The sequence below is a fragment of the Elephantulus edwardii genome, unplaced genomic scaffold (assembly GCF_000299155.1).
Source record: "Elephantulus edwardii isolate Elephantulus edwardi_28Jun2011 unplaced genomic scaffold, EleEdw1.0 scaffold00015, whole genome shotgun sequence".
Taxonomy (NCBI): domain Eukaryota; kingdom Metazoa; phylum Chordata; class Mammalia; order Macroscelidea; family Macroscelididae; genus Elephantulus; species Elephantulus edwardii.
Genome location: NW_006399765.1, coordinates 18,725,260 through 18,738,316, shown reverse-complemented (window position 1 = coordinate 18,738,316; position 13,057 = coordinate 18,725,260). Strand labels below are relative to the sequence as shown.

Below are 13,057 nucleotides of genomic sequence, written 5' to 3'. Positions count from 1 at the left end.
CAATAGGAGGGAGGTCGTGAGCCAAGATTCCAGACTGATATGGGTTCAAATCCCTGAACCAGCCTTTAATTCACATGTACGTGGGCAACTTGAACATCGCTTTACCGATCTGTAAAATAAATAAGACTAATTGTAGGATTATTGTAATAATTAGAAGTTATGCACATACTTAAAGAAGCTGGAATGTAGTAAGTGCTTAATAGTAACAATTACTAACATGTACTCACACAATCCTATATGGTGGTGGTGGTGGTGATTGTTAGGTGCTGTCAAGTTGAGTGTGACTCATTACGACCCTACGAACAACAGATCTAAACCCTGTCCTGTCCTGTGCCATCCTCAGGATCTCTGATACCCTCAAGCCCATTGCTGCAGTCACTGTGTCAATTCACCTGGTTGAGATCTTCTCCTTTGCCTTCCCTTCACCTTCCCAAGCTTGACATCTCTTTCCAATGAACAGCTTCTTCTAGCAACATGCCCAAAGTATGTGAGACAAAGCTTCATCATCTTTGGCTCCAAGGAGCACTCTGGCTGCACCTTCTTCAAGATGCATCTGTTTGTTCTTTTGACAGTCCATGGGATATTCAGCACTCATTTCCAACACCACAATTCAAAGGCATCACTTCTCCTGTTCATTGTCCAGCTTTCAGATGCATAGCAAGTGACAAAATCCTAGCCACTGGATAGGCAATATCATGATAGATGGAGAAGACTGAAACTGTCAACAACTTCATCTTACTTGAATCTACAATCAACACACTTGGTAGTAGCAGTTATGAGATCAGAAGATGTATTGTACTGGGAAGTTTATAGACAGGGACCTCTCCAAATTATTGGGGAGTAATGATGTCAGATTGAAGACTAAGGTGTGCCTGATGCAAGCCATGGTTTTTCAGTCACTTGCTGTGCGACTGAGAGCTGGACAATGAGGGCAGTGGGTTCTATTATCTTCATTTTTGCAGATGAGAAACATGGGATATAGAGACACTGAGTGAGGAAACTTGGCTAAGATTATAATGAGTGACAGAGCCAGGACTGCAGTCCCCACCCTAAGCTTAGTTCTTTGTGAAGTTTCCCATGCCCATCATTCAAGACAGCTCAAAGGCAGCTTTAGACGGAAACTCATCTTCTCCCTTTCTAGTGTGTGACATTTCTGTCATTTCTGCTTATCACATTGCCTTATTACAGCCCTAACCATATTGTATTTACCTATTCCCTGTGTCTGAAAGAGGTCTTGATTACTCCACTGATGAAACAAGAAGCCTAGCACATACTTGTTGTTGTTGTTGTTGTTGTTAGGTGCCGTCGAGTCGTAGACGACTCATAGCGACCCTATGAACGAAAGGCCTAAGCACTGTTCGTACATAGAGTTTCCGGAGGCAAGCTGTTCCGGAAGTGGATGCCGCTCCTGCTTCCAGGCTTAGAACACAGCAGGTGCTCTATTTTGTTTGAATAAATGAACATAAAGGACACGATGTCAATCACAGAATCAAGTTCTGTGAATCCTAGAAACTGCTACAGCTGTGAGCTGTCTGGAAAAGGATCTCCTCCCCCACGCCTCCTTGCCCTGAGCTGTGGTCCCTCCTATTTCCTCCAAAGCATAGAGTATTACAAGGAGGAGTTTGTATTTTTCATCCTCCCCAGATTGTGTTCAAGTGTCTACCCTATGACAAATCTATACAATAGACAGAAGCCACATTGTGGCTTGGAAGCTATGATGCAATGGATCATTTCCATGTGCTCTTTCTAGCCATGCTCTTGTAACTCCTACTAAATGATTGGTTGGAATTATGCAAGTAAAGTGCTTGTGGTCCAGCGAGGATTAGACAGCCTGCTGATAATGCATACGTTGTCTGGTACCATGGAGTTGAGTCAGAAAGAACCCTCCAGCTGGTATGAGAGGAAGTAAATTGCATGGAAGGAGATTTGGCAACACCGTTTCTTACCACTAAGCCACCACAGAGCAAGGTGTATGAAACCCTTACAGGGAGAAGATCATGGAAATAAGTGTGTAGAACAATGACAAAGACAGTCGGACTAGAGTGGAGTGAGTACTCACTACACTAAGACTCAGGAATGTAGCACATCCTCTGGACTCGGGGTCCCTGTGCTGAGAATCACCTAACCCAGAAGACAGATCTATAAGACAGTGAGAAACAGTGGCAGCAGAACCTGGGGAATGGCATAAGGTGGTACAGGGGCTTCTCAGAGTGAGGCAGCTACGGTGAATGTACCCACAGAAGGAGCAGGAGATCTGACTGCATCTGGACTGGCTTACTGGTGGAGTGGTGTGCTTCTGGGCACCCACTGATGAAGCTAATGAGCTTGTAAAGCACTTTATCAGGACAGAGGCACAGCCTAGAGGTTGAAGGCCAGAGAGAGGTGTGCCTTTGGGCATAGCTTAGGAACAGCTATCCTGATCAAAGAACTGAGTCAGTTTTGACCATTAATTTAACCAGTGATGTCCCAGTGAATTCTGTATGACTCACAACAAATTAACAAGCCCCACAGACAGCTGGTAAAAGGATTGGAGAGTGGAGGTATATTTGACCTCTCCTTTGAAGAATCAGCCTTGGGCTGACGCTCGGACTCTCTTTTCCTTGCAGGGAGTCTAAGGATGCATCCGCCACACCATTCTTCCAGAGACGGAAAGCTGGGCTCCTTGCCTTGCAGTTGGCTTCAACCCATTTTCCCATCTCCAAGGGCACTGTTGTGGCCTCAAAACCCAGTCAGCTGGTGATGCTGCCTCTGAAGGCTGGCCAAGCTCCTGTGGCTTGGCAAGGGGAGGTCATTGTCCCAACCAGGAAGTGGTCCTGGGGGTCTGAGCTAACACTTGACGGGCTAGGGCTCCGTTGCAGCTCCACTGACGGCTCCCCACAGGCGTGCAAACAATTCTAGCCTCCAGAGGATGGTAGATCCTTCTCCCCACCACAGGTCTTAGCCCCCTGTGCCTGGAGTACCAGGAGAAGTGTTAACATGTTGATGTCAGCCCCCAAGCTAGTTCAGCTTTCTGTCATTCATTTGGGAAGGAAGTGGTGAGACCCTGAGACCTGAGAGACCTGCAGGGCAGGTACTGCAGCCCCAGGGAAAGTTCTGCCCCAGGCAGGGAGGTGGTGTGCCTTGCTCTTCCAGAGGAGGGGAGTGGAGACAGCACCAAGAAGCAGACACCATGTCCTCTGTCTTGGGCAAAGCCCAAGGAGCTGAGAGAAATCTCCAAGGTTAACATGAGACTGTGCCCTGGCCCAGTTTAGTAGATGATCTCAGCTTGGATGCAGACTTGGGGACAAAAGGCATTCACTCCTCAGGCTTCCTGGAGACAGGGAAAGCCTGTGAGCTTCCAGGAGTTTCTCAGTAGGACTGGGAAGAGCATTGAGCTGCAGTCCTTTACAATGGCCCCCTGTGGGGATGGGACTATGGGAAGAATGAGCCCTGTCACTCAGCCTGGGTGGCACCAAGAGCTGAGGAATTTCGGGGGGAAAAGTTACTGATCCTGCAGAGCTGATAGAGGAAAAGAAGGCGGAATGATTTTTTCCTTCTTTTCCCTGTTGTGAGAAATGAATTGATACTCCTCAATGCAGGGTCCTAGAGCCCCTTATTTCATCCAGTCCTCTCCATGGACAAGCTCACTCGCAGCTACAGCATCAGTGACCATCTATCTGATGATGACTCATCTGTTTATTCCCAAGCCATTTCTCATCTTAGTCCCATACCCGAGCATCCAAGTGCCTCTTGACCATCTTCATGGTGTCTCAAAGACATCTCTAACTCTCCTTGGTGCAAATGAAATCCATGACCTGCCCAAACTGTCTCTTAGTTCCCTAACTCCATGAAGAACCTTTCAATTACCTTGCTGCCTGAGGTAGAAACAATGGTGGCACCGCCCCCCCATCCCTTCCTTGTGCACACCTAGCAGCAAAACTTTGGGAATCTGCCCACTAACCATTTCTCTACTGGGCTTCTCTCAACCCCCTCTCTCCGCACCCTCGCCAATTATCTCTTATCTAGCCTGGTGCAGTCATCTCCTGGCTTCCCAACATCCACGAGCCCTTCCAGCTATTCTTCCCCTAATTTATTCCTACTCAGCTGTCTTAGTGCTGCTTTAACAGAAATACCACATGTGGATGGTTTTCACAAACAGGAGTTTATTTTCTCAGAGTTTAGGAGGCTGGTGTCTGAATTCAGGGCACAGGCTGCAGAGGAAGGCTTTCTGTCAGCAGTAGAAGGAGGCCTTTGTCTCTTCTGATGGTCTGTTCCCAGACAATCTTCATGTGCTTTGCATCTCTCTCCCTCTACCTCTGTTTGCTAGCTTGTGTTTAATCTCTTTTTATATCATAGGATACTGACACCCTGCCCTAATCTTGTCTCATTAACATAACAAAAACATCCCATTCTCAAATGAGATTATAAAACCACAGCATAGATGTTAGGTTTGGTTGGGGTTGGGTTTTTTCCCCTATTTTTTTTTCTTTTTAAATGTTAGGTTTCACAACACGTATTTTGGAAGACCACAATTACATCCATGGCATTTCACACTTTGCCCTGCCCCCATGTCACACCCTTCCTACATGCAAAATGCAAAAGGCAAAATGCATCTATTCCATTATAGCATCCCCCAAAAATCCTAAATCAAATCCAAGTCCAAAGCTTCACCTTCTGAAACATCTAAATGTGAGTTGGGACTGTGTGTGTATTCCATCTCCAGGCAAAATTCCTCTTCATCTACAAACCTGTGAAATCTAGAGGACAAGTTAGCTGTTTCCAGAGTCTAATGGTGAGACAGTTACAAGGTGGACATTTCCATTAGAAGCAGAAGTCCGAGGGAAAGGAGGACTAAGGGGTGCAAGTCTAACACACAGCAGAACGCATTTCATCAGGCAAGGCTTAAAAGCAATTGTTTTCTAAGACCACCTGGGTAATGGCCTTGCCTTCTGGACTCCAGGTGTTGACCACCACCTCTGAATTCTGGGTGCAGGACCTCCCAGCCTCACAACTGGACTCTGCTCCACCCTCCAGGCCCCCTCGGATGCCAGCTGGGCTCTCTTGGTGTCTGGCAGCCCCATTCCCCTAGTCCCCTGGGTGATGATATTCCTCATTGGGCTCAGGAGGCCCCATTCTTCTGCCTCTTGGGCAGCAATAGCATGTCCTACTTGTTACGTGCCACAGAGTTGGAACCTGCTCATAGCTGACCCTCCATCGGGTTTTCAGAAGCTGTAAACTGCACAGGAAATGGCCTATTTTTTCTTCCAAGGAGCAGCTGGTGGATTCGAATCACCTACCTTTGAGTCGGCAGCACAACTCCTTACCACTAAGCCACGAGAGCTCCCTTGGCATACCTTAATGCACTCCCATCCTCTAGAACCAAGTCTGTGAAGTTCTAACTCCTTGAAACCTAGGAGGCCATGACCTCACTCTTTTAAGAGCCAGGAAATTGGTTCTTCACCCTTTGAAACCAGAGAAAGCCCTGCTTCCCATGTTCCTTCCAGCAGTGGGGCTGCTCTCTGAGATGTTCCTGCAATGATCCTTTTCTTGGTAGACAGAAGCTGTAGCTCCTTTGGTCTGTGACCTGCCAATAGAATCCCAAGAGGCAGACCACGTTGTCCATTCATTCTCTCTCTCCCCTTTAGTGTAAGCTGATGGGTTTTGTGCTATGGCGGCTCAGTAGATTCACGGGTCACTGACTTACTCTCAAAAGACTGTGTCGCCACATTCTTGATAAAAATTCTAGGCTGTGACAAAAGAATTTTCCAAAACCTGAAGTTTTGTTTTCATGCTGCACAGCTCATTTTTAAATACCTGTGTTTCCTCTAGAATTTTACTGTATACAGCAAGGAGAACTGCACAGCCTCTGAAAAGATTTTGCTTCTAAACCTAATGGACGTATATCCAAATTCACCAGCTTCAAGTTTTACCTTTTCCCCACACATTTGGACATAACTCAGAGACCTTTGCCACTCCATAAAACATTCTGCCCTTCCTCCATTGTCCAGTCACATGTTCACTGTCTTTTCAAGACTCAGTACAAATATACTTAATACCTATATTTCCATAAACATTCAGTTACTGGCATCATTCGTAATCTTTGAAATGATAGATTTCCTCTACAGCTATTATTTTTTTCCCTAAGCCCTACCAAAATGGCTTTTGACAGCCATAATTCGGCCAAAAAGATAGAATAATGTCTTTTCAAGGCAATCTAGGCTTTTACTACTGTTGTTCGATACCATCAAGTCGGCTGTGACTCATAGCATCCCTATGGTAACAGAAACAGTGCCTGTTCCCACACAGCCATCCTCACAGTGTCACTGTACTTAAGCTCATTGCTGCAGTCACCGTGTTAATACATCTCATTGAAGACCTTCTTCTCTTTCACTGACCCGTCATCTCTCCAAGCATGATGTTTCCTCCTAGGGAATGGTCCCCCTGGATAACGTGCCCAAATCGTACGAGACAAGTTTTACCATTCAGCAATTAGCACCTGGCTGTCCTTCCTCCAAGACAGATTTGTTTGTTTTCTTGGCAGGCCATGGGATAGTCAGTAGTCTTCACCAATACCAAAACTCAAAGGTGTTGATAGTTTTTCTTCTTCTTTATTCATTGTCCAACTTTCAGATGCATAAGAAACAACGGAAAAGATGATGGCTTGGACCAAGGATATGTCCATCATTAAATGGACATCATTACTCCTTAACACATTTGTTCTCTTTAGCACTTTAAAGAGGTCCTTGTTGTTGTTTTGTACTATTGAATCAGAACCAACTCATAGCGGGACCAAGATAGCTCATCCTTCTCCTCTGGAGCAGCTGATGGATTTGAACCTCATGCCTTTGTGTTGGCAGGGCAGTGTCTTACCAGTCGGCCACAGAGCTCCTCAAGAGGCCCTAGGCAGATTTTCCCCAATGAAATACAACTTTTGATTTTTTTTTACTACTGTTTCTGTGGATGTTGATTATGGAGCCAACTAAAATGACAACTTCAGCCTTTTCTCCATTTATCATGTTGCCACTGTCTATTGGTCCAGTGGCGAGGATTTCATTTTCTTGATGTTGGGATGTAATCCATATTGAGGGTATGTTAAATATTTTTCCTGCTCCACCCATTATCAAATTCCAAAACTGCTTCCACATTTTTAGAGCTCTGTTAGAGCAGTATCCTGCTCTTGGCACCAAATTCTTTGTTTTCTAATGTTCCTATAAAGTGTCAAGTGCACGGTTTTGGTTTTGGGGTTTTTTTTTTGTTTTGTTTTTTAAAGTGCACGGTTTTAACAGATAGAAACTGTATTTTCTCACAGGCTGGAGGTCCAAGTTGAGGGTGCAAGCTCGAGGGGAAGGCTTTCTCAGCTCAGAAGGGAAGCTCTTTTGTCTTCTGAGATTCTGTTCCTGGTCTGTCTTTGCATGCTTGGCATCTCCCTATTTCCCTGTCCCTTTTTGCTAGTGTTTAGTTTCTTTTATATCACAATTCACCCAACATGAATCTTATCTCATTAATATTAACAAAGACCAACCATTCCCAAATGGGGTAGAAGTTAGGGTTTAAAACACGTAATTTTCAGGGAGCTCTGGTGGCCTAGTGACAAGAAGCTGCACTATAATCCCAGAGGTATGTGTTTCAAATCCACCAGATGCTCTGCTGGAGAAGGAGGGACAATCTCTGACAAATCTCCTCCTGTACCAGTCAGATCCGATTTGACTATACACACACACCCCCCCCCAAAAAAACACCTAAAAAAATTAAAAAAAAACCAAAAAAACAATATAACATGATCCTTCCGATCTCAACTCTTATGCCACTTCCTCAAGCTCGTAACCTAAGCTATTCTTCCCAGCCCTGCTCACAGTTGCTGGTTTACATGTGGGTGCTCCCTAGACTGAGAGCTCCACACAGCAGGGGCTGTCTTTCATTGCCCCCCACTGTACCACCCCATCCTCCACAGCCGTCTTCAGTGCCTTGCATATGTTAGACACTCCCATTTAATATTTATTGAATGAATAATGTCATTTATTTATAACCTGCCTTGACCTAATTAAGCTAATCGCCACCAGTCCTCTGGGTCACCATTTCTCTTGGAAGGATGTCATCTGTCTGTCAGGAGCTTGTCTTTCTCTAATCTATTTTCTGTGTTACAGTCATAATCATCCTTTTAACAGGCAAATCCAACTACTTGTAACTCTTTACTATTTGCAGTAATTTTCTAATTTCTTAATATATTGACTGCTTCTTGTCTGCCTAATGACTACTGCATTCTTGTTCTTCAGTGGCAGAACAGAGATTTTTACTAAGACAAGAGTGTGCCTCTCATCTCCCAGACGCCATTGTGTTCCCCAGAGGTTCAACTAACAGTCTAGAAATCAGATATGCTGGTAATTCTGGGACCTGAAGTGATTACTGTCCTTACAAAATCAGAATTTCCTTTGCTTTAGCCAATGCTGTGTCCCTAAGTCTGTAAAATGTCAGTAAGTGAAATATGTGTTAGAAGTTCTGGTTAGAATATCCCAAAAGTGGGAAGAAAGCCTACATCTGCTCTCTTCTGTTGCTCAAGGCCATGATGGCCAGGGCCCCAAAAATCATCCTGGGCACGAGATAGTCGTAAGAATAGCAGCTTTGTGTGCTCGGTGACTGAGCAAAATAAGCCAAAAAGGAGCCTGTCTGCCCAATTACTACAAAGCTCCTTACACCTCTGCACTGCTTGTCTGTGGACTTAGATAGGAAAACACGTAATTTATATTTGAAGTCAATGATATTTCCAACTCTTTTAATGAGCAGTCAAATCCAAATCTGATACATGCTTCAAAGCATTCCATGACCTACCTTTGTCAACCTTACCTCTCCCTGAATCTTTTATCAACTCACTGCTGTCAAGTTTCAAGATTCCGATTCATACTGACCCTGTAAAACAGAACTGCTCTATTGAATTTCCTAAGCTGTACAGCTTGTTTTTGTGATTGCCTTCGAGTCGAGCACAACTCATAGTGACCCTATGAATAAAAGGCCTGACGTCCCTCTATAACGATCAAAGTTTATCAAAGTTCATAGAGTCTGTGGAGGCAAGTTGTTTAGGAAGTGGAGGCCACTCCTGCTTCCAAACTTGTCATAGTATGTTATTGTTGTTATGTGCCTTTGAGTCACCTGCAATGTATAGCGACCCATATACAGCAGCTCTGAACCCTTCCCTGTCCTGAGCCAGTCTCACTAATTCACACACGCCAACCCCCTTGCCGCAATTACTTTATCAAACTATCTCATCCAGGGTCTTCCTCTCTTCTACTATCTGTTAACCCTTCTGAGCATGATGTCCTTCTCCAAGGACCGATCTCTCCTGGCCATATGCTTCAAAATCCTAGTCTCCAAGGAGAGACTTGGTTTCACCCTAAGACAGACCGATTTGTTTTCTTGGCAGTCCATGGTATGTTCAAGACTCTTCTTCAGCACAACTCGAAGGCATCTACTTCTGTCATCCTTAGTCATTGTCCAACCCTCTGAAGCATAACAAATAATTGAGAAGACCATGGCCTGGATGAGGCACACCTTTGTATCTAAACTGACATCGTTGCATTTCGGCACTCTGGAGAGGTCCATGACAGATTTCCCCAACGTAATTCGTCTTTTGATTTCCTGACAGCTGGTGTTAACAGCGTTGATGTGGATCTGACCAAGCTGTAATTATTAACAACCTCAATCTCTTCTCCATCTAATATGGTGCTGCCAATTGGCCCAGTGGTGGGAATCTTTGTCTTCTTGATGTTGAGCTTCAGTTCATATTGAAGACTACAGTCCTTGACCTTTTTCAGCAAGTGCTTCAGGTCTTCTTCAGTTTTAGCAGGCAAGGTTGTATCCTCTGCATATTTTTAATGAGTCTTCCTCCAATCTTGATGCCACACTCCTCCTCATAAAGCCCTGCTTCCTGAATGATGTTCTGCATACAGATTGAAAAGGTGTGGGGACAGGATGCATCCCTGACACACTCCTTTCTTGATTTTGAACCATGCAGTGTTTCCTTGCTCTGTTCTGAGGACTGCTTCTTGGTCAAAGTATAGGTTTCTTATAAGCACGATCAAGTGTTCTGAGATTCTCATTCTCCTCAAGGTTAGCCACAATTTATTGTGATCCACACAGTCAAATGCCTTTGTATAGTCTAATGAAACCCAGGTAGACATTCTTTTGGTACTCTCTGCTTTCTGCCAAGATCCATCTGACATTGGCAATAATGTCCCTAGTGCCATGACCCAGCCTGTAGTTCTGGTAGTTCTCTGTCAATGTACTGTTTACGTCTTTTCTGGATAATCTTCAGGATTTTATTAGTGTGTGAAATTAGTGATATTGTTCAATAATTTCCACACTCTGTCAGGTCACCTTTTTTTTGGAATGGGAATAAATAGGGATCTCTTTCAGTCAGTTGGCCAAGTAGTTGTCCTCAAGATTTCTTGGCACAACTTGTTAAGTACATGCGGGGCAGCATCTGTTTGCTGAAATACATCAATTGGTATTCCATCAATCCCTGGGGCTTTATTTTTTTTGCCAAGTCCTTCAGACTGTATAGCTTAGGAGGTAGAAACTGCCTCTCATTCTCTCAAGGAGTGGCTGATGGATTTGAACAACCAATCTACCACTTAGCAACCAAAAGCCTTCACCAGTCAGTCACCTACTCTCCTCAAATTCAACATGTGAATTAGTGAACATATGCCACTTCCTCATGCCAGGTTCTCTCCGTTTAGTCTTTGCACAAAACTATTCTTTCTGCTTTAGTTATGGCCCTTTAATATTTTAGTTTTTAAAAAAACCCCAGCTCTTCAATGATTACAGAAACCTGGTCAACAAGTCCCTACGGCCTGCTACCAGAGTAGTTCCTCATTGTGTTACAATTATACTCGAATTACCATATTTACTTTTTTTTCTCCTCCACAGTGAACTCCATGAAGGCAGGAATATAGCCTGTTATTTAAACTGTATTCTAAGTGCCTTGCAAACAATGGGCCCTCAATAAATATTTGTGTAAATGAGCAATGGTGTATGGTGTTGGTTGGAGACCTAAAAAGAGGGTCTCCCAGCTGCGAGGTGAATAATGAAGTGGAATGGCTGATGGAGTACTCGTTTATTACTTACACTCTGCCCTCTTCACAAAGAGGAGGCCAGGAGGCAGCATGGTAGGAGTACCACCTCTCTGGGTGCGCTAAGGAGTTCCCGTCCACTCAGACAAAGCTTTGGGGAGCCTACTAGCAGACTGAGGGATAGTTCTGGGGAGGAAGGAGTGCTAAGAAAAGCAGTGACATCTTGTCCTATTTCACCGTTCGCCTCTTGCTTCAAACCCTGCCTCAGAGACAGTAGGTAAAAGGGTTACTGCGGGAAAAGGTTAGCAGTAAAGCAGGAAGAATTAATTTCAAAAAAAAGGTACACCAATCCACCACCGCTGCCTCCCTTGGGTGCCTACTGCAAGAACACAGTTGAGTCTTCTCCCCGAGGGTTCTGGCTGGGCCGAGGGTCTCAGTGTGGAGAACGGCCAGCTCCACCTGTCAGTCTGTAGGCAGGGACCCGCTGCTAGCTGCAGGCCCCAGGCTCAGCCCCTCCATCAGCCCCATTGTCCTCCTCGTCAGACTGTGCCAAAGGTGTATCAGCGCCACCATCACTTGGATTCGGGCTGTGCAGGTTTGTGGAGGAGTCAGAGGACGAGGATGAGGTTCGAGACGTGGTTCTGTCAGACGTGGGCACCAGCAGGCTCAGCTCCTCTGGATGGTCATCCACCCCTGTCCAGAGAGATGACCAGGTCAGGGCCACAGACAGGGTTTCAAAGTGGAAAAGAATTCTGTTAAGAGCTTATCTGGCCAGTCTCATCTTGTAGCTGGAGAAACTGAGGCCCTTCAGAGAAGGGCAAGGACATGTCCAAAGTCACTGAGCCAGTCCAGCAAAGAGAATTATGACCTCAGTCTCCTGACTCCCAGGCTCCTTCTTTCTACTTTCCTACATGTCTGGGGCCCAAGGTCACACAATCCATCAAAAGAGTTCAAGTTTAAACTACAGCACTGGGTTGTTTAACGGTCAGCTATGAGTCGGTTCCAACTTCATGGCTTAGCAACAATTAGTTTTAAGAGTGAAAATCCTGCACAAGTAGGGGTTAGATAGGCCTAGAATTCTGGAGTGGGGAATCTGTCACCCAGTTCTCTTCAGGGTCCACTTCCCTAAAATCTTAGCAGGCAATTGTTTTGCTGATGGAGACACCCACTTTCAGCCTGCGTGTGCACTTCCCCACTCAACTCACCACCTCACTTCACAGTCCCCCCTACCCCCAACTAGGCACTAGCTAAGTGCCCAAGGCTCCCAGGGAGAGAGCCTACCAGCTGTCTGGGGGGTGGGAGGAGGATCTTCACAAGGCAAGAACACATCCGCTCCGTCTTGATCCCCAAGGTCAATAAATTCCACTTGTTCTAGCGTGTCCACGTTAACTTCCATGGATGAGATACTGCCGATAGGAGCTGCAGAGCAGGAAAAGGGCAAGTCATTGAACCCCAGGGCCACAGCCTGATTAAGAACTGCTCTGTCCCAAGAGAGAAGTTTAGAAAACACAGAAAGCGAGAGGGGAGGGGGTTCCCTAAGATTCAGGATATACAAGACTCTCTCCCTACTCCACCCAAGGCCACGTCCTTCCCTCTGCCCAGTACTTGGGACTTACGTCTCCGAGACTCAAGATGCAGGTGGGACAAGGGGAAGACAAACTCTGTCTCTGGCTGTAAAATGTCCTCGAAGAATTTCTGCCGCTCCCTGAGGCGGAGCTGCTGGCGTTCCAGCGCTGCCCGAGGATTAGGGTCCATGTCAGCTCCTGGAGGTGAGAGGTGCAGGGAAAACACCACTGTGAAGTCCACAGAGAATCCAGTGGGAGCCTGGGTGTGTGGACTCCCACCGCAGTCAGCATCCCAGGGGTATTTTCTCAAATCCTTTGGTTCCGGCTTGGGCATCTCTGGGCTTGGCCACCTCCTTGACCTGCCCCAGACTAAGCTCATCCCTGGAACTCCCAAGTGGCAGGCAGAGGCAGGGCTGGCCCTGTCTTCACAAAGGGGATGCCAGTTCCAGG

At 45.8% G+C, this 13,057-nt stretch overlaps 1 protein-coding gene across 1 annotated transcript; it reads right to left on the bottom strand.

Annotated features, from left to right (window-relative positions):
- Positions 1-11,529: 11,529 nt before the first annotated feature.
- On the bottom strand, positions 11,530-12,816 carry DBNDD2 (dysbindin (dystrobrevin binding protein 1) domain containing 2). The gene is made up of 3 exons (XM_006881573.1): positions 12,659-12,816; positions 12,324-12,461; positions 11,530-11,735 (listed from the first exon to the last, which is right to left on the bottom strand). Exons 1-3 carry the CDS (start codon positions 12,795-12,797, stop codon positions 11,530-11,532), a joined length of 483 nt encoding a protein of 160 aa, XP_006881635.1. The 5' UTR covers positions 12,798-12,816.
- Positions 12,817-13,057: the final 241 nt, after the last annotated feature.

What these genes read in the sequence shown, in the direction of transcription:
- DBNDD2 (XM_006881573.1), bottom strand. Translation starts at nt 12,797, where the DNA reads ATGGACCCTAATCCTCGGGCAGCGCTGGAACGCCAGCAGCTCCGCCTC. An exon ending in GCATCTTGAGTCTCGGAGAC is followed by an intron (nt 12,462 to 12,658) that starts GTAAGTCCCAAG and finishes CCTGCTCTGCAG; the next exon opens with CTCCTATCGGCAGTATCTCA. An exon ending in TCCCACCCCCCAGACAGCTG is followed by an intron (nt 11,736 to 12,323) that starts GTAGGCTCTCTC and finishes CTCTCTGGACAG; the next exon opens with GGGTGGATGACCATCCAGAG.